Below are 21,374 nucleotides of genomic sequence, written 5' to 3' on the forward strand. Positions count from 1 at the left end.
CTGTCACGGAAATTTTTGCTGCTTTGGCCTCATGCCCAACAAAATTGTCAAAACTAGTCCCTTTTCAAATGAATTAACAAATCTAGCCTGGCGGAATGTCTACCAACTGGCATATGGGTCTTTCCGCCAACGCAAAAGGCGTACCATGCCTTCCGCCAACTGCGTGGCCAGAAGGCCAGATTGCCACTGAGAAAGCGGAACATCAGCAGATTTCCACCATTACCGAAGCAATCATCTACTCCAACGTCCCATGCGAGCAGCAGCTCAAGCCATCGGGCTCGGCATGGAGCTCTGTGTTCGCGTTTGGTGACCGCACGTCGGTGAGCATGTCAAAGGTGCGTGAACACAAGCGAACTCACGCCGACGATGGCCGTGGCCGTACCTCCTACAGGGACGCCGGAAGAGGGCGCGCAGCGAAGCAGCGTTCAGCGTGGACGATCGAAGAGGATGCACGGCATCCACCATGGACGCTGGAAGAGAGCGTGCGGCGTTTGGAGCTCGTCGGTCGCGGCCGTGCAGCCGTCGCGGATGCCGGAGGCCGCGGTTCGTCTGAGTTCACTGCCATGCATACCTAGTGAGACAGGAACGCTAGCTGAGGTTCAACGGTGTGATTCAATTCCTTTGATTTACCTTTTGCATATCACCTGTGGAGGAATACACGGGAGGAAGAAGGCTCGCATGCATCGAGAGGAGCTTGCGGCAGTTACGGAGTGGAGGATTTAATTCCTAAATACTAGGGAAACTAACAACCGCAACCAGGACGTTATTAGGGATATTTAATTCTTAATTCCCCTTCCGCTTTCCATGTTGGCGTGAAGATCTTTCCGCCAGCCCATTTTTAGCATTCAGTTTTTCAGGAGGCCAATCTTGTCAATTGGATTGAGGAGGGGGCTAGAGCAGCAAAAAACTCACTGTCACGATTGTTTTGTTTTTTCATAATTTTTTTAGAGGAACGACCGAAGCTTTATTAGATCAAAATGTTAACAGGGATACGAATATTTTCTGGCGGATCATCCAGCCAAATGTACCGACCAGCTCTAAGAGAAGAAGCCAGCCGCGCAAGTCTATGCACTTCCCCATTTGCTTCGTGTCGCTCGTGACCAAATACGGTCTCTTGCAGCTGCAAACGCCTTGTTGAGATACCTCGAAGGACCATACCATACGGGCTAAGAGCGTTTCCACCATTGATCCCCTCGACCACGGTGAGGCAATCAGAAGCGACCATAATACGCTGGGCATTGACATCAGCTGCAAGTGCTAAAGCCTCATCACACGCACGTGCTTCTAGAGTTGCAGGATCAGACAGGCCATCGACAACCACTGCACTAGTGCCCAAGAACTTTCCTTGCGGATCACGGCAGACAGCTGCAAAAGCTCCCTTCAACGCCCCCTTAGAGACAGCAGCATCAATGTTTATTTTTATCAGCCCCGCTGGCGGAGGGATCCACTTCGGCATAGCCAGCCTCGAGCCCCCCAGCGTCACCTGCTTCTTGCCGCAACTGAAGCCCAGCTCCGATAAATACCTGGTAATGAACATGTGAGTCGACAGCGGGCTCTGAAACTCACCCTCATGAATAGCTTTCCTTCTCTCCCACCAAATAGCCCACAAAGTAACCAACACTTCAATGAAATCCTGCTGATTAAGAGTCTTGCACAGTGATAAGAGCCAAAGCTTCGGATCAAGAGTTTCATCACCAAATAAAGGAAGAGCCACATCATCCTCACGGAGAGCCCAAACACTTTTCGCCATATTGCAATCAAGAAGTGAATGTCTCTAAGAATCGAAGGAAGCATTACAGATGGTGCAAACTGGAGTTGTTGCCATTTTTCTTCGTGCTCTTTCTTGACCCGTTGGTAGAGAAGATCTCGCCAACCTCCAAGCAAAAACCTCGAGTTACCTTCCAGAGCTTCTTCGACTCCCGTTCATGCTCCTCCCCATGCGAACCTTCCGAAGATCCTTCAAGCTAGTCAACCCGGCGCCTCTTAGTCTCAACCATCATCTTGTATGCCGAACGGACAGTGAACACCCCTCTTTCTCTCATAATGCCAAGCCCAACAATCTAGCTGCCTGATTTGACTAATAGGAATTTGACAAACAGCTTCAACATCCATTGGCAGTAGGTGTGCCTTCAGCGCACTAATGTTCCAGGATCTCGTAGCTGAGTAGATCAACTCAGAAACCAATTGCGGAGGATGTGGCGAGATAGAACACGTCGGCCTCAGCTTGAAATCCCGTGGTAACCAATTGTCCTGCCAGATATTAGTTGATGAACCATCTCCGATCCTGCGGATAAGCCCAAGCTTGAGCATCTCCTTACCATCACACAGCGCACGCCAAACCCGTGAAGGTTTGTTACCAACTTCCGCCTCCAGCAGCGACCCATCAAGGAAATAGTGTGCCTTCAAGATTCTTGCACTTAGCGAAGATCCATCCTGCATAAGGCATCACACTTGTCTTGCGAGTAGAGCTAGGTTGAAAATCTCAATGTCCTGAAAACCTAGACCACTTTGGCATCGTCATTGCATCCCACGCAACCCAGGCTGTCTTGCGTTCGCCATTTTTGCTCCCCCACCAAATCTTCGTGATCAGAGAAGTGATATGCTGACACAGCCCACGCGGCAATCTGAAGACAACGATTGCTGTGACTGATTTGGGTCTGGTAGACAACGCCCATGTTGGGCTCTGGAGCCAAGGCACAACGGCCCACCTGAGGCTCCCAGGATCCATCCCGAGCAGCACCTATTCATTCTGGCCTCACTGCTCCGTCACCATGAACGCCCGCTCTGAGCAGCCGTCGCCGCCGCCGCCGAAGAAGGAATCCCAACTACCCGCTCCCACCACTATAAGCGCCCTCGACGACGAGCTCATCCGTGAGATCTTCCTCCGCCTCCCATCCCTCCCAACCCTCGTTCGCGCCGCCTTCACCTGCCAAGGCTTCCTCGGCGCGGTCCATTCGTGCCCCGCCTTCCGCCGCCGCTTTCGTGAGCTCAACCCGCCCCCAATACTCGGCGTCTTCATCGGCATCGGCGATGATTACGTACTGGGAGACGTCGCGCCCACCTTCACGCCCGTTCGCCGCCGCTCCGATCCGGACCACGCCGCCGCCATCCGCGGCGTCGATGTCCTTCTTACCGGTCTCCCCGACAGCGGCGTAAACAACGACGAAGATGACTACAAGGAAGACGATGACGATGACGGCTACAAGGAAGACGACGACGAAGACGACTACACGGAAGAAGACAACTACAAGGAACACAACGACGGCGATAGGCCCGAGTGGTGCATGTTAGAGTGCCGCGATGGGTACGCCCTTCTCATCAACGGGCACACCGAGGAGGTGGCCGTCTACGATCCTCTCACAGGGGCCCTGCATCTCTTCCCCGTGCCGTCCTATGAGGTATATGACGAGGGGCAAGTTGATTTCCACGTATTCTCCTTCGAAGAGGACCACGAGTCGTTCCGCGTAGTCTGCGTTTCCAGCGATGTTGAGAGTGCAGCCGTCCTCTCACGGGATGACCGTGAGTGGGAGATTTTCCCATTGGATGAGGATGAAGGCGGCCATTACTGGCCTCACGAAGGCACGCCGGTGAATGGGTCTGTTTATAGGGCATTTGCAGACGGATACCATGTATGTGTGCTGAACATCACAACGCCTCAATTCTTTCGAATCTATCTGCCGCCAGATATCGCAGGGACAGACAATTTCAAGGTTGGTGAGACCAAGGATGGGAACCTCTGTTTGGTTTCTGCATCTAAACTCAGGCTTGTTGTTTGGGTCTGGAGAGCTGGTGACGATGGTATTAATAGATGGATGCTGGAAAACACATACCGGCTGCGGAGTGCGCATAAGATCCCACAACATTCTTCGGAGGATTATCTTGTTGGAAAATTTGCAACATATCTTAAACTGAAGGTTGTGGGGATTATCGGTGGCATTGTGTATCTGTCTGGGTACTCATGTGCTGATTCTGGATACTGGTTCTTATCCTTCTGCCTGGAAAAAGAGGAGCTGAATAAGCTCTGCCGTATCACCAAATCCATCTTTTCCTATCCCTACATCATGGCGTGGCCTAATTCTTTGGTGCACAATAAGGTGAATCTTCAACTCGAGGGAGCTTGACTAAGAGGGATAAGAAAACTAGAGCCAGAAATTAGAGCCAGAGATTTATATTTGAACTCTGTATCTTACTTTATTTACTGATGTCTTGCAAGTTGCTATGGTTCTATAGATGATGTCTTGGTTAGATGTCATCAGAGTAAATCAAGATGTCCATGTATAGCCTTGTTATATATCATTATGCTGGCAGGTTATATGCAATATGACCTCAGAACGCTCAGACAAGGCTTTGTTTTGTTGTCCTTAATAGTGTTTCTCCGTAACTATAATGGCTGAATTTTACTTTTGTGCTTAAAATAGTATCTTCGATCTAGGGGTTATCGATCTTTCCAAATTGCCAAATGGGAACTCACTTGCCTCTCATTTCTAACATTTTAAAGTTATTTTGCATGTATATACATGAACAAGTATCTTCAGTTTTGTCAGTCCTATGCAGATAATGTTAAACAACATGTTGACTTCACTATGCATTTGCAACCTTCACTGTATTAGTCAGGTCATAAAATACTTACTAGTACTGTACAAGTTTAGTTGAGAATGGACATAGATGAAGTTGGCTAGATTTTGTTTTGTTTATTGAACAGGGAGTAGTACTTTTCTCAAGTATGCATAGTTAGGATTCCATCTGTGCAACAGGGCTTTTGGATTTTCATGTTGGCCTACGAATCTGGAGAGTCCAGATTTGGAGCTGAGATGATGAAGCAATCAGGATGATAAACATATTGCTCTTCTGTAGATGCCATGTTCTATGAGAAATGATACTGCAGCTAGTATTTGCTGTCTCTCGTAAGGAGGACTCGGCCGCCTGCCTCCCTGTTCGACGAGATTTTGTAAAAGAAAAAAGACCCCATTAACTGATCATGTTCTTAGAAGGGGAACGAATCAGGTGTTTTCGTAGGAAGAAGGCAACACACTTAGCCTTAGGTATGTGTATACATGCACGCCACGGTATGTACATGCTTTTCAGTGCTTGATTGAGCATGGTGTATTCGTGCATGCACATGAGCTAAGTTGATCGCGTACTACGGCTATAAGAGATCTCTACTAGATTCCGTATATCACGTATATGATTTGAATTGGCAAATACTCCCCCAGTCTCATATTAAGTGATTCAAATTTGTCTAAATATGGATTGATTTATATCTAAAAAACGTTTAGATACATGTAACAGACAGTTTACAGCTTTGGGTGAAAATAAAACAACCCGAACATATACCTTATATTTTCAAAATCCTTATATTTTCGGAATCCGCAAAAAAAAGTTTGGTATATGTTCGAAAATATAAAGCGATGAAGCGACGATGTTAAGCAAAGACAACAAGTTAGTTGGAGGTTTCTCGTGAACCGAGCCCGTGGGAGTTAGTATTAAGCAGGAATCTTCCGAAGCGCCATGAACGAGAATACCACAATCGCCACTGCCAATTTGGCCACGCAATGAAGCCACAAAGCGGATGAAGAGTTGTATTTTATTATCTCAAACGGATTAATAAAATGTAATTCATTTCATTTTTGCTTACAAAGTATAGTTGCATGTTCGTAATTTTTCTTCAACTTAGCTTCCCTGTGCGACTGGATTATGGTTTTTCCTTCGCGGAGAATATTATGATAACGGAATTTCCAGCCGCAGCACTGAGAATATATATAATCCCCTAAATAAAAGAATTACAAAGTGTGTATATTTTTTTTTAACATAGCGTGTATAATTCATATCAGGGGAACATGCCCCCAAGTCACGATTACGATTATTTGGGCAAGACAACGTCAATGGTTGTTTTTTTAGATAAGCTTTATTGATTCAATAAACAAAGTACAAGTGATCGAAATTGAAACAAAAACCAACAACACAAAACCCTAATGAAACTAAAAGTTACATCAAAATTCTTTGAAGTAAACAACTCTTGATTTGTCATCCATGTCTTGGAAATTCTCCATCTCTTCGGTGATGAAATTGCAGAAGACCAAAGCTGCACAAACTGGACTAACCTTATAGGTTTTGAATAGCCGCATGAGTCGCTCACCGCAACCGATGAGAACCTAATATTGACGAAAAAACATTCTGGTCAGGGACACCACCCTTGCAAGGCAGGTTGTCGATCTGCTGATTCGTCGCCGAACTGACAAGAAAGAAGACCAAAATAACGAAAAAACAAACCGCAAGATCCCCTAGCTCCATGGAGTAGATCGTGTTGATTACGCCAGGAAGGGATGGAACCGGAAGACTATTATTCTATATGCCGTCGCCTCCTCCACCAAGACGCCATGGCGAGGACACAAAACCTCAAAAAAAGATAGACAAACTGCAGCCAGACGTTGATCTATGGTCCCCTCGTCACCCGATGCCAGATCAGCGGTTGGAGACGTGGGGAACCGGAAGAAAAACGCTGATCACCGCGGCCAGGGTTCCGCCTGGCTCCTGGCGGCTCAATGGTTTGTTTTTTGTTTGTATGCATGTTCGGTTCCTACAGTACTGGATCATTCTCTGATGGTCACCACCCTCTCAGAACACCTGCCGAAGATGAAGAAGAAATCCCCACCAGCCGCTCCCACTACCATAAGCGACCTCAGCGACGACCTCGTGCGCAAGGTCTTCCTCCGCCTCCCCTCTTTACCGAGCCTCGTTCGCGCCGCCCTCACCTGCCGCGGCTTCCTCCGCGCGGTCCGTTCGTCCCCCGCCTTCCGTCGCGGCTTCCGCGAGCTCCACCCGCCCTCACTCCTTGGCGTCTTCCTTGACATCTACGACGACGCCATGCCCGCCTTCGCGCCCGTCCGCTGCTCCGACCCGGACCACGCCGCTGCCGTCCGCGGAGCCGATGTCTTCCTTACCCGTCTCCCCTACGACAACGACAACGACCCTGGCTGGTCAATGTCTGAGTGCCGCGATGGGTATGTCGTTCTCGTCAACTGGATCGCCAAGCAGGTGGCCGTCTACAAACAACCCTCTCACACGGGCCCTGCATCTCTTCCCCGTGCCACCCGATGAGATCATTGAAGACATGCAAGCTGAGTTCCACGTGCTCTCCTCCGAAGAGGACCACGGGTCTTTCCGCGTTGTCATCGTCTGCCACGTAAATTGGGGAGCGCAAGCTGCTGTCTTCTCACCGGAGACCAGGGAGTGGCAGATTTTCCCATTCGATGAGGATGCAGCCACGCGACCCGCAGGCTATTGTCTTACTGACGAAGGCACTCTGGTGAATGGGTTTGTTTATTGGCCATTTGCAAAGAATGCTAATGTGCGTGTGCTGAACACCGCAACGTTTCAATTCTCCCGAATCGATCTGCCACATATGGAAGGGCATGAGGCAATCAAGATAGGTGAGACCAAGGATGGAAAGCTCTGTTTGGTTAGTGCTGCTAAACTCACGCTCATTGTTTGGGTCTGGAGAGCCGATGGCGACGGTGTCAATAGATGGATGCTGGACAAGACATTCCCGCTGCAGGATGCGATTGAGACCCCAGAATGCTGTCCAGATGGTCATTTTACACTGAAGATTATGTCAGTTATCGGTGGCATTGTGCATTTGTCTACTGTCTGTGAGACACATCCTGATTCTGATTGCTGGTTCTTATCCTTATGCATGGAAACAGAGAAGCTGAATCGGCTCTGCCCTATCAATTACTCAGTTTTTTCCTATCCATACATTATGGCCTGGCCTCCTTCTTTGGAACACAGTAAGGTGAACTAAGGAAACTAGAACCAGAAAAATGTACTTGAACTTTGTATTTTATACTTTATGAACCTCTGTCTTGCTTTGATTCAACAGGTGTAGTCTTTGGTTAGATTCACTCGGTATGGAACAAATCTAGATGTCGAGCTGTTGTCGGGAATTGCAAAAATATATGTGTAGCCTTGCTTTATATATCACTAATGGCTGTCAAGTCGTGATAGTGTTGCCTTTAACCAGAAAATGGCTGAATTTTTCTTCTGTGCTTCGAAAAAATATTTTCTGGGGATTAGCAGTATTTCTAAATTGCCAATGGGACCATACTTGTCTCTCATTTTCTCTCTTGGCAATATTACTTAAGTTCTCTTGCACGCATATACATGAACAGTTATCTTTAAGTTGTTCTCAGCTCTATGTAGAATGTGGTTCGTAGTGTAAATGTTAAGGAATATGTTGACCTAACTACGCCTTTGTAACATTCACCGTAATTAAGTAAAGTTTGAAAATGGTAAATCAACACTAGTTGAGAACTTACATAGATAAATTAGCCAGATTTTTTTTGTTGTTTTTCACAATTATGAATGTTAGGAACTCATTGGTGCGACTGTGCTTTTGGAAGTTGCATGTTGGCCTAAAGCATCTCCAGATTTGGATTTCTGATGATGAAACAGGCCGGGTGGGACTGAGAACCTGATGCTCTTTATATGCTCTATAGGGAATGAAATTGCAACTTGAAACACACATTCTGAAATTTGTTTCAGCTGATGCAGCGTCTTCACCGCAGAACTTTCACCGCCTTCCGCCTGAAGACTCTGCTGCCTCCTATTGAGTTATGCTGCATGGATTGAGTTCATGAAGAATGTTATAACAACCATGTTTCCAATTCCAGCGCTAACGACCAATAGGCAGTATCGTGTAAGAAGAATCAGACGGTGCATATAGTTCATACCACCGCCAACCGCCAACAACGATAGTTCGAATCCCCTCGCCAACCTGACTGGAACCTTGCTGCGGCCTCCACGGACCACGGTGCCGATTTCTTACTCGCCTCCTCTGATTATTCGAGTGGGCAATCAGAGAGTCTCAGAGATTCAGAGACTGACGCATGTTGCCAGGTCCATGAGCTAATTGGTTTCGCTGTTCTCACTGGTGCGATGGAACGCTGCTGAAAGGGTCCATCTATCGCACAAAAATGAACCGCGCCAATGTCCGTTTGCTGAACACCGCGACAATGCAATTCTCTCCTGCTGCACATGCAAGGGCAAGGGGATGCGATGGTATATTGATAACTAAGCATGTGGGCGCCGGCGACGGCAATGCAAGCAAATCAAATCATTGGACGCGCAAGAACGGCGCCAACTCCCCCGCGGCCGCGCACGTAGAGCCGATCATTGAACGAACTGTGGGGAATCCGAAAGACAGTTTACACAATTACACGTAGAGTCGGCGGCATTGACTTGTTGTACCCGTCCAACTAATCCCCCCTAGCAATGTCAACTCAACAAACTAATCAAGCGGCCGGACCAAGAGCGTCCGGCCATTAAAAAAAGATTCTGATTACTCGGCTGATGTATATATACACGTCTAATCAGGTGCGCCATGAAGAACAGAGACTGGAGATCAGGGGACTGGGAGAGCGCTGATCGAGTACAAGCCGTTGATAGATCAATCCGTGGCAACTAATCCATGCAAGGCTGCTTCCGTCTCTCGAGCCCTCGGAGCCAAGCGCCTCATCACGGCGGCGACGGCGGTGTGGTCGTCGTGTCCCGCGGCGAGGGCGGCGGCGACGGCGGCGTGAGTAAGATCGTTGTCAGCAGGGGCGAGCTGGACCGCATCGTCGCCGGCGTCACCCTGAGGCAGCACGTGGGGCGCCGCGCCGGCTCGCCGGTACCGGCGGCACGCTCGGGCGTCTCGGGAGGAGGAGGAGCAGAAGCGGCCGGCGCGCGCTAGTAGCGCGAGGAGGAGCGTGATCCGCTGCTGAAGAGGACCACTTTCCGAATTTTCTATCGCGCGGTCGTTCGGACCGACGTCTTACGGCGGGACGCGCACTGGCCCTCCGATCGATTTCAGCTCCTGAAACTGAAAGCAGGATGTTTTTATGATAAGGTTTCTGCCGGGCTTTACTTTTAACTTTTCAAGTTTGAGTTGTGTGGCATCATTCCCTCAAAAAAACAGTTGTGTGGTATCATCCTTGTATCAAAATTCAAAGCAGAATAAAACAGCGCATGGTTTTGCCTATTTGATGCTAATTTTGGTTGCCATTTGATGGTAACCGAATTTCAAAATAAACATAATTAGTCTAACCGATCTTCTGGTTTATACCAAATGCCCAACCCTAGTTCCCTCTGACTCCCATTGCAAATAGTCCTATTATTCCCTTAATTTAAAAAGTCCTTAAAAAATATGCTCTACTGTATTGAGTAAAGCATCAGCATTTCACACGTTACATTACAACATGGGCTGGATAAATAATGTACTGGTTGAAGATCTTCAGAGATTCTGAACATAAAAAAATATGTTCAATCAAGGAATGAAATTGTTGATAGTACCACATTTTCTGGTAACTGCAGGTGAACCTCCTGAAGACGCCTTCAACTACAAGAAGGAACATGACCTCAAAGCAGCACTAGAATCTACAAGAGGTTGGCTTGCTAGCCTTTCTCCGACAAAATTTCAAGTTACAAACATGACAGCTAACCAAATATTTCCCTCTGCCGCGACGCTTGCTCTCTCGGCCTCTCAGGTGCTTCCCACAGGGCATTGACATCTAGGGAGGAGAACCATGAGAATTGAGGAGAATGTAGGTGTGGCCGTGTGGGTGGACTGAACCGAGAGGATTATTAGTCTGAAGCTCAAGGTTGGAAATAGGGCAAAGATTATCGACCACACCACCCAAGCTACATATACAATACTAACGCACAACCTCCGCTAAAAAATTAAATGCTAACAGGCAACCTGATGGAGAGGATGCTATAGAATTTTCGAACTTCATAGCAATACTTGTGATATCATCAAAAGACTTAGTACTTACAAAAACTGATTGGAGGTTGGCTCCATTACTATGTCATCATGCAGCCAGAGAAATTATTGACATGATTTTTGGACGGGAAAGAAAGGAGCTCTGTCATTGCATCAAAGGGGGGGGGCGGGGGGTAACAATCCAAATACAACGGCCTAAGCCAAAGAAAAAACGAAAAACTCGATATCACAAAGAGCAGTGACTCTCGGCTATACACACAGCAAGCTATCTTCCAAACGCCCTATTAAACTCATCATTATCCTCCTCGATCAAACATCATAGATTGAGTGGAGTCTGACTCTTGTTTTCAAAAATTCTTCGATTTCTCTCTTTCCAAATGTTCCATGAGACATAAGTAGCCAGAGTAATATCTATTTGCGCCGTCAAATTGTTCTTCGGAACCTGAGATAATTTATTCCACCAAGCCTTGACTATTGACTAATAACAAAGGACATAACTATATGTTTACCAGCATGCTGCCAGCAGCACAGAAACTTGTGAATAGATGGATGGTGGAAGTCGAACAGTCGGCGAAAGGATTGCTTTCAAAAAATTTCTTCAACTGCATTGACTCAAGATGAACCACGAAGACGCCTGAATTTGTTGACACAAATATCACATTGTCCTCCCCAGCAACCCCCAGTACCGTTTGGAGATTTGTCCACTCCCTTGGTCTCAGCGGAAGAAGCTTGCCCAATTCAATTGTTTGTGCCGGTATCCATCCGGCAACACCATCAAAATCAGTCATCCTCACCCATAGCTGAGCAACGTAGTCGTCCGAGACAACGATGAAGCCAAGCCCACCACCCAGCTTACTCAAGTAGATGCCATGATGCCCGACATGGGCATCCGGTGGCACCTTTATCACAGCGAGCCTCTGTGTATCCAAATCAAGCTCGAGGATTGCAATCTTACAACCAAAAATAATCCAGTAAAGTGAATTCCCTAAAAGGATGCTTCGACTGCCAATGCCAACACACGACAGTGGGCTATATGGAATCGCTGTCGAGATTATTTCGCCCCAGGTTCCAGTCTCCGATGAGTACACGCAGGCTCGCGCGACGCTCCTGTCGCCGCACACCAACACCACCTTGAAGGGGCTCGAATGGCAGGCGCCGTGCACGTGATCCTTGTCGCCCGCGACGCAGAGCACCTCCGCTTGCACATGGGACGTGCTCCAGTCGTGATCCAGCTGCGGCGGCGGGCTGCCTATGCGGCTGCGGTCGCCTGTGACGGGATCCCACACCAGGACCTGGCGGCAGCCGGTGCCGAGGTGGTCCCCGCTGGTGAAGACCACGCGGCCGTGGCGGCAGCGGCGGAAGGACCAGACGCCGCCGTCCTCGATGCCGTCGGTCAGCTGCACGGAGAATTTCTCCGGTGGGATGGAGTCCGGCGGATCCAGAACCGACCTGAAGGAGAGATCCCCGCGGTAGAAGTTGAGGAACACTCCGATGGCGGGGGGCTCCCTGTGATGGGCGCAGAAGCGGCGGAGGAATTGGGGATCAGTGACGAGGCGGCGCCAGAGCTTGCAGACGAGGGAGGCGCGGGTGAGGGAGGAAGGCCGCGCGGGGAGGCGGAGGAGTATCTCGGTCAGAAGGTCCTCGTCGTCTATCGGGGACGCTAGCGACGGCTTCATCTCGATTCTCGTCGTCGTCCCCTGAGAGGACTCTCGTGCCGATGCGGCGGCGTGTCTGAATTACTAGTATTTGTTTCTCTTTCCGGCAGGAAAAAAAAACTTATACGACCCTCCTACGGGGATACGACACTCTGCCAACTGAAAACGAATACAACAGGGACTCCGATGCAGAACCTAAGCAGGCGACATATGTGGTACGGAGTAAGAGCATGTTCACTCGGCTTTCCTAAAGCCCTCCTAAATAGGTTAGGAGATGTCGGCGTCAAAATAACAAATTTAAGCACATCAATTCATCCGGCGCTCTCAGGCCATACCCAACTCACAGGGACTAGTGGGGGCGCCGGATGATGCCGAAAGTAGAGCGGGCCATCCTTGTCGGTGAGACAAACATCAATTTGAGGGCTGACGTTTGGGGTGGGGCTGGGAGCCAGCTCCCCCCAAAACGATTTGCTTGCGCCGGCACTCTCCCATATGGCAAAGCGCCGGATGTCGTATGGTGGAGCTAAGTGGAGATGCTCTAACTTGTGACGATGATGGGATTAAGGAGGAGAGGATCGGATTCGGACGGAGAATATTTGTACCATATACGTATCAGAATATTTTTATCAGATCTAGAAGCCATTTGGGTGCAGATTCGGATGCGAAAACAAATACATAATGTACCAAAATTTGTCGGAAACAATATAAAACGGTAATGGATCGGTACCGGACTGGAAACGAATAATGATGGTCGGATGATGCGCGAATAGAAGTAATTTCACAAAACTATTACAATTGGTGCTAGGGTTTCAGTTAGGCACAACTTAAGTTACTCTTGGGTAATTATGTTCACATAACTCTAATATTCCGGATTAGAGCTTTTTGACAGAAAAACCGACGAGGCTAGCCCACATGTAAGGTCCACTTTATTTGTCACCCAACCCCCTCTCCTTTCTCTATATTTTGTCTTTTGTTTTTTCTCCTCTTTTTCTTCCCCACCCCACAACGCCGTCTGCCTGCCTGCACCGCCTCGTCGCCCGTGGGCCCACGCAGCGCCACCCCGCTGCGCCGACCCCCTGCCCGCCCGTGTCATCCGCGCCGCGCTGTCCGTCCGCCCCAATAGTAGTAGTTTTGTGAAATTTTCTCTCCTAAAATTGAAAAGAGTGATATGTGCGATGTAGTATATGGGACTTATCCATCACGTGACCAGATACATGATAAGTTGCAAGCTTATCTTGCACATTAATTGTTTGGTTTTCGAGAGACAGCTACTAGTACTTCACAAACAAATTAATCTCAATCTGGTTTTCAATTCAGGTTGTTTGCTCAAGTCACCTTTTGGTATTGATTAGGATTAATTTTGAACACACATGGCAATTTATATGTTGTACTTACACAGTATTTTATTTTGAGGAACTTCAAAAGGGCAAGAATACTGCAACTCTATTAAGATAATTGACCTTGTTCACCACAAAATCAAGCCAAAAGCATTTACAAAGAGTGAAACGGCGCCCGAGAGTGTTGCCTGCAATTCATATTCAGCCATGTAATTGCAGTGCATTATTTGTAATAATCTGTTGTTCTGTATTCAGGCTAAGAGAGCATTTTGTTCTGATCGTCTTGTTCCACTAATTGCTGCTATGAGCAGGATTATTGGATAATGCAACACCTGTGGTGTGTATGTGTGGAATTTTGGCTGACAAATATTGTTTGATACCTCCGTTTTGAATGCAGACCCCATTTGTAATAACTTAGATAGTTAAAAATCTGCAGTTTCGTATTCAGGCTAAGAGAGCCTTTCGTTCCACTAATTGCTGCCAAGAGCTGGGTTAGTGAACAATTCAAAACTTGTCGCGTTTGTGTGATTGTTAGCTGATAAATATTTATAGAACAGACGACCTACATTATACACGATTTAGATGGTTAGGAGTGCCCATTTGGGTTCCAGTGTCTTCATGTTGAGATCTGAGACTTTTGAGAGAGTCGCAATGCAGGTCTTATGTTATCTTGTTCAGTTACAACATCATACATTTTCAACCAATAAAGATTAGCTGCTTACATAGTTCATACCACTTTCCAAATGCATGCCGAAATGATCTGTACCAGTACTACACCTACGCAAATATTAATTCTACATAAAAATAGACAAGCAAGTGAGCAACATTATGATTGAGTTGTGTTATTCTGAAGAATACAGAAGTAGTATTTGATCAAGCAGCCAAAGAAAAAACTAACATGATGGTATTTAAATTGCTAGTCCAAGCAACACTCCGGAAAACAAATTATCAAAAACAACTCCTACCTCCGATCCAAAATAAGATGCAAAATTGCAGTCTTGAACTAGGCTTAGTTCAAACTGACACGCTTATTTTGGATCGGAGGGAGTAAGATTTAGTTTTAACTGCAGATGCTATTACCTGCAGCACAGAAACTTGTAAATGGATATGTATAAATAGTGGGCGGCAAATCAGGGAAAGTGTTGCTTTCAAAGATCTTCTCAAACTGTAGTGACTCGAGATGGACCATGAAGACGCCGATTCTTGTTGACACAACCATCACATTAACATCCGCAGCAATCCCCATTACTCTTTTGATCCATTCCCCTGATTTCAGTGCGAGAAGCTCGTACGGATCAATTGTATGTCCCGGCATCCATCCAGCAACACCATCAGAATCAGTCATCCTCACCCATAGTTGTAGATCGTCCCCCAACACAGTGATGAAGCCAAGCCCGCCACCCAGCGTACTCAAGAGAAGGTCGCCCTGGAGGGCATCGGCATCCGGTGGCATGTCGATCACGGCTAGGTTCTGGCTATCCAAATCAAGCTCAAGGATGCCAATCCGAGCACCAAAAAGAAACCAATAGAGGATATTCCCAACCAGGATGCTGCGACTTCCAACAAGATGAGATGGTGTGTCCTAATGAACTGTTGTCGAGATGAGATTGCCCCATGAGCCAGTCTCCGACGAGTAAACGCAGGCTCGCGCGACGCCCTTGTCGGCGCACGCCAAGACCACCTTGAAGGGGCTCCAATGGCAGGCACCGTGCACGTGGCCCTTGTCGCGGGCAACGCAGTGCACCTCCGCTTGCACGTGTGACTTGCTCCAGTCGTGGCCCGGATGACACGGAAGGCCTAAGCAGCGGCGGTCGCCTGTGACGGGGTCCCACACCAGGACCTCGCGGACGCCATAGCCGATGCGTTCGTGGTTGGTGAAGACGACGCGGCCGTGGCGGCAGCCGCGGAAGGACCAGACGCCGCCTTGGATGCCGTCGACCCGCAGGGAGAAGCGCTCAGGCGGGATCACGTCGGGCCGTTCCCAAATCGACATGAAGGTGAACTCGTCGAGATTTTGCTGGACGAAGAGGCCGACGATGGGGGCCTCCCTGTGCTTGGCCCAGAAGCGGCGGACGAATTGGGGGTCGGTGACGAGGCGGCGCCACGACTTGCAGACGAGGGACGCGCGGGGGAGAGAGGAAGGCCGTGCCGGGAGCCGGAGGAGTATCTCGGTGAGGAGGTCTTCGTCTTCTGTCGGGGACGCCGGCGCGGCGCGGCAGGAGTTCATCTCCTCTTCCTCTCTCGTGTCTGCCCCTTTTTTTTTCGTTCCGGATGATATACAGGAGAATATCGTCGTTCCCCTCAAAAGTTCAATTCACCCTGGTGTCGTGCCGATCGGTCTTTCATCCCCACCTTCCAGCATGCTGCCAGATTCCGAGGCGGCGGATCGCCATGTGAGGGAGTTGGCCAAGAAATACGGAGTGACCCCCGGGCGCATCGACTTCGTGAACCTCGGCCCGGTCTGCGGCGAGCCCAGCCGCGCCGTCCAGGTTCCCCCGGTTCCTGCCACCTGTCAGGCGGACAGCATCGCCGGGGGCCGCCCAGCCCGCTTGAGGCGGCGCTGCTGGACACCGTCCACCGGCACCACCTCCAGGCGCTCACCATGATGGGCCGCGAGGCTGTCGGCTTGCACGCGCGGGGCACGGTGCTCAAGAGCTACGCCTACGGCCTGCACGGCCCCGTCTGCAACATCGTTCTCAACTCGCTCTGGTACGAATCTACGTTTCCGGCCGCTTCCCCGAGTGATGTTCTCGAGCCCATGATGCTGAGTTGCAATGCCATATTCCGCATGGCTCGCCGGTCGCTCGACGCTCTCGTCGCCTTCATAAGGGCGTACGCCCCTGCCTTGTCCGCCCAAGATGCGATGTTTTATCTGCATCGAAGCCATGGAAATCTTCACCGTGCCGCTGTGCTAATTGACACGGAAGGTGTTGACCACAAAAACGGCATGGAGGACGCCTTGAGGGCTGCGATTCTGGCGGCGCATCTCCCTGGCGATGTGGCTCGCCAGGCAAATTTCTCGTTTGTTGTTAACTCTGCTCCTATTGACGCTTTTCTTGCTCGTCATGGAATTTCAGGCCACTCGTTGGCTTTTGGATTATATGACCTGAGCTCCCGAAACAATGCATCAGTTATAGTGGATGGATTTGTCAAGTCGGTCATGTCCAGATTAGTTTGCACGGTATCCTCGCCGCCAAGCTCGTCCATTCTAAGGCAAGGAGCACATAGAGCTTCAAGAATCAAGAGACACTATTTCAAGAGGGATCAAGAGTTTTGCCTCAATATAGTGAACATGGCACTTGACAAACTTGCGTTCCAGTTTGGGGTAATATTTCTTATACCTTTCTTATACTATTTCTTATTTTACGTCTAGTTTATATCTTGGTTTTCCTTCTATCTAATGATGAATATGCTAACACAATTTTAATTTGCATTCCTCAGAAACGTTATCGTATCCATCTACTATGTGGCAAAAGTTTGGTTACTTTGCTTCCCAATAGCTATTATCACGTCAACTTCATGGCATCTCTCGAGGATGAGCCTACTCAGCCTAAGTTGTTCTTCGCTGAAGTTTGTGCTTCACATAAAGATGTGAATCACGTGACCTTGTGTTGCCCCGTGACATTGTCGGCAACAACTGGTATGCTAAGTTTTCCTCTTTTTTATTGGTTTATGCTAACTTCTTCTTTTTTGGTAAATGCATTCTCGTGTTGCGATTGAAGCTAATTCTTTTGTTGACTATTGGGTGATCAGGTGGATGCTCTGCTTGTGAGTTTACAGGGATGAAACTCATCCACCCAATTGATGAGGAATTTAATGGACAGCATGACTTCACTAAGGGTTTCGATCCTCACATGGTTGAGCGTTTCAGGAAAGACCCTAACTCAGAATTTGGTGTTCCGCTGATTGAAGAATACATCTTCTTTGAACCTGATCAACACCCTGAGGTTAGAACTTTCTTGGAGACCACCTACGCTGATATGAGTGATGATCAAGTTGACCTGAGTCTTTTGTGGTTTGGAAATTGTCTACCTTAGGTTCTGTTAGTGGTATGTATACAATGTTTGTCTTTTGTATGTATTGTCCTTTTTTTACCCAAATTGATGTATTTCTAAAGATTTGCTACTTGGATTTTTTTTTACTTCCCTTCTTTGTGTGCACCAACTTGGCATTTCAATTTGCACCAGCCATCCATTACTAGGATAGACTTGAATTAAAGTAGGTATAATATATGATTGACATTGAAGGGTAGTGCAAATGACTCACCAAGGTAATAATACTTGTTACTACTTGTGTGAAGTCACTGATTCTTTGCATTTGTTTGGTTTGTATGTATAGGTAAACCAGGTTTTGTTAAAGTTGTTTTAGAACCTATCTTCCTAAAGCATATTTGTTAGTTCAAAATAACAGAAGCACTTCTCCTAAAGTCGAATAATGAGTTATGCATGTGACCAGTGGATAGAGAATACTTGGGCCGTAATCATGTTTTGTTGCTCCGATATCGCGCACCCTTTCTTGATGTATTTTGAGCCTTGATGTTGTGGGGACGATCATATATGTCTCAAGCTTGGCCTACATAATGTTTGTAAAAGTAACATACATATAACTAGAAGCATGGACTACCCCACGTCAGGTGTATACTGAAGCAAGTGTGGAACGGTCATTCGTAATCACCAAGCAACAAACCTCAATGATGGGTCCCCAATGATAGGCGGACATTCAACTCACACTTCATACCGCATCACTGCAGCACTAAACCACATGTAGCGCCTAGCATCGCTGCAGCACTAAACCACACGAAGTCATGTCTAGATGCATTCAAATTTTGACAAACTTAAGACATCATTTGTTGGACGGAGGGAGTAACCAACATTCAATCGATCACAGAATTCTCATACAATCAGTAAGGTAACCAAACTGCAACAAACACTGAAGTATTTTGTTGTTTAAGCGTATTTGGGAATACTTTGACTGGGGTATCTCAAAGTCTGGCAGCTCCTCTTGCATCGATTCATAAAGCATTCGTCTCTTTATTTTTTGCGAAATTTTCATAAAGCACTCCAGAAGCATGTGTGTTGATTCTAGAAGTATGAACTACCTGAACTTGCATGTTTTAATTTGTGTCGTAACGTGAACCATCTGATAAACTTCTACGAACCTACGTCTGAGTACAGAAAAACACTAGTGCTTCTAAACGTTTGTTGGTTCTGACCTGGCAAGACATTGTGGTTTTGCACATATACACAAAAATCATAAACTGGTTGTGATGTGGTTTGAAATACATTGTGCATTGCATATACACAAAGTTCAGATGGTCAGATGGATTGAGCATCTGAACTACTCCCTCAGTTCTAAATTACTACAAATCCACGTCAGTAAATTTGGGGCAGAAAGAACACTTCAAATGAACACAACAACCTAGACGCCGGTGATTAGAACAAGCCGCCGTTGACGAAGATAAGCTGTCGCTATGGGCTATGGCCAAAGCCCTGACTGTTCCCTTTATTTTTTTATTGCGCTAAGTTAAATAGGTGTTGGGTTTTTGAAAACTGAAAGCCTGCAAGGCAAAATAGATACGTAGACTAACTTGGCCAGATCTAACATCTAACTATGTACTGAATCAAGACATTTATTATGGATCGGAGTGAGTAGGAGTAAGCAGATCCTAAGAGAAATATGTACCAGGAAGCAAAAATTTCCGGCCCAAGGCCATGCCATATTGCCCGGAGCCCAGCTTTGCCCTTGCAGCTGACAGGAACATCTGAAAACTATATACAAATTAAACACCTCATTTTTGTGGCAATTAAGAACAATCGACCATACTAGTGCTTTTGGGTGGAAGGATATTTGAGAATTGAGAGTATTATGTGAGCACCTAATCCACTCAAATACACAATTCGCTTGGGCTAAAAACACACTCCTGCTAAAAAAGGTCTGAGAAGTATTTTCTTTTTCCTAGCCGACAAAACAGGCCTCTGCAGTCAAAGATTTACCCAGCAAAACTACCATCTTGAAGACATGGAGAACTTCTCTGAAAAGCCAAAACAAAGTGCAAACTGGAAACATGCTCCTCCCATTTTATTAAAGCTTAGTAAGTAACCAGTACAACAAGATTATGGTAGCTTCGAGATCATGCATGTACTGGACTAGAACTACTACTCTCAGGAGGAGAACCGATCGAGATTCGAGCAACATGTCACGCCTTGCCGGTGATCGCCACAGGGGGCTTGGCGTCATTGGCGACGCAACACGCGGGGTTGAGGATGCAGCAGATGGCCGGCGGCGAGTCGTCCTCGCCGGGATTGGGTCTCGCTTGCACCATCGAAGTCGACGACATCATCGCCAGCAGAAGGCAGACCTGCAAAGCGAGGAGAACGAGGAAAACACGGAGGCTCTGAGTCGCCGCCATCGCTGGCTTGATAGAAATCGGTGGGCTGGACTAGTCCTTGATTCAACGGGGGTATGTTTATCTGGTCATACCAATATACCATGTCTTACGATGTCGCTATATATAGAGCGAGAGAGAGAGATGGCTGCATGAGGTAGGCAGAAGATATGAAGATAAATGGCGAGCGCATCATCTCGTAGCTTAGTATATATTGTTTTTTCTTGGCGGCATTTATTGGTAGCATCATCGAGCGGTGGAGATAGCGTGCGTGACGTGTTTACAGGGAGTGGCGGACGCATGATAAATGTTGAGGTGCGACAGAGTTTACAAAAAAATCATCTAGTACAATGCAATGCAAGTATGCAAATTCTTGCTAGAATACTAGATACAGTATATACTACTCTCTCCGTTTCATAATTCTCGTCTCAAATTTGACCAAAATGAATGTATCTATTCCTAAAACATGTCTAGATATATGTAATATTTCGACAAGAATTACTGAACGGAGCAAGTATTACTTTGTGTTCAAAAAATATGATAAAAATACAAAAGTAATGTAATGGCGCTCAAACTACCTCAACAGATGAAAATAACATGGACGACCAATCACCAATTTATAATCTACATTTGCAAAACATAGAAATGATATGCTCAAATTTACTTCGATGTCGGGCTATGGGCTGGGCACTATCGATGTTGGCGACTTGGTGTGGCGGCGTGCCGCCCTCTCTTTTTTGCAGCAGTGGAAGACTATATAGTGGAGATGGGAAATCACAGATCCTGCAATATAGTGGAGATGGGAAATCACAGATCCTGCAATATAGTGGAGATGGGAAATCACAGATCCTGCAATATAGTGGAGATGGGAAATCACAGATCCTGCAACCCTCTTTTTTTGTGGTGGTGGAAAACTGCAGTGTAGAGATAGGAAGTCACGATGCATGTTGGCTGCTGCATAGGAATCGAGAACACCCCGACAGTGACCAGTTACGTGAGATCGAGGGGGTACGAACGGGACTTGGGAGTCAAGAGACGAACATTTGGACAACTAGGCAGGCTCAATAGGCTAGTTAGGTAGGCTGTATATTGAACTTTTGCACTAAAATTCAGGTATGGCGGCGGCTGCACCTTGCCATACCGGTACGTCCGCACCTGTTTCCAGGTTTTGTGTGCCTTGATTAATGGCTTTTTCCCTTTTACATATTAATTATTTTACGGGACGCTTGTGATTTTGC

At 47.4% G+C, this 21,374-nt stretch overlaps 3 protein-coding genes and 2 pseudogenes across 3 annotated transcripts; 3 read left to right on the plus strand and 2 right to left on the minus strand.

Moving 5' to 3' along the window:
• The first annotated feature begins 1,545 nt into the window (after positions 1 to 1,545).
• LOC100839714 lies at positions 1,546 to 4,389 on the plus strand. Its single transcript, XM_003571983.2, has one exon. It carries the CDS (start codon positions 2,772 to 2,774, stop codon positions 4,119 to 4,121), a length of 1,350 nt encoding a protein of 449 aa, XP_003572031.1. The 5' UTR covers positions 1,546 to 2,771; the 3' UTR covers positions 4,122 to 4,389.
• A 2,223-nt stretch (positions 4,390 to 6,612) lies between these two features.
• On the plus strand, positions 6,613 to 10,537 carry LOC100840019 (annotated as a pseudogene).
• A 251-nt stretch (positions 10,538 to 10,788) lies between these two features.
• LOC100840325 (F-box/LRR-repeat protein At2g43260-like) lies at positions 10,789 to 12,597 on the minus strand. The gene has a single exon (XM_003571984.4). The coding sequence runs from the start codon at positions 12,433 to 12,435 to the stop codon at positions 11,257 to 11,259; it is 1,179 nt and encodes a 392-aa protein (XP_003572032.1). The 5' UTR covers positions 12,436 to 12,597; the 3' UTR covers positions 10,789 to 11,256.
• A 2,038-nt stretch (positions 12,598 to 14,635) lies between these two features.
• Positions 14,636 to 16,192, minus strand: LOC100840635 (annotated as a pseudogene).
• A 164-nt stretch (positions 16,193 to 16,356) lies between these two features.
• On the plus strand, positions 16,357 to 17,920 carry LOC112271679. Its single transcript, XM_024461428.1, has 3 exons — positions 16,357 to 17,076; positions 17,193 to 17,391; positions 17,505 to 17,920. Exons 1-3 carry the CDS (start codon positions 16,357 to 16,359, stop codon positions 17,786 to 17,788), a joined length of 1,203 nt encoding a protein of 400 aa, XP_024317196.1. The 3' UTR covers positions 17,789 to 17,920.
• Positions 17,921 to 21,374: the final 3,454 nt, after the last annotated feature.

This window comes from Brachypodium distachyon, chromosome 3 (assembly GCF_000005505.3).
Source record: "Brachypodium distachyon strain Bd21 chromosome 3, Brachypodium_distachyon_v3.0, whole genome shotgun sequence".
NCBI classification, from domain to species: domain Eukaryota; kingdom Viridiplantae; phylum Streptophyta; class Magnoliopsida; order Poales; family Poaceae; genus Brachypodium; species Brachypodium distachyon.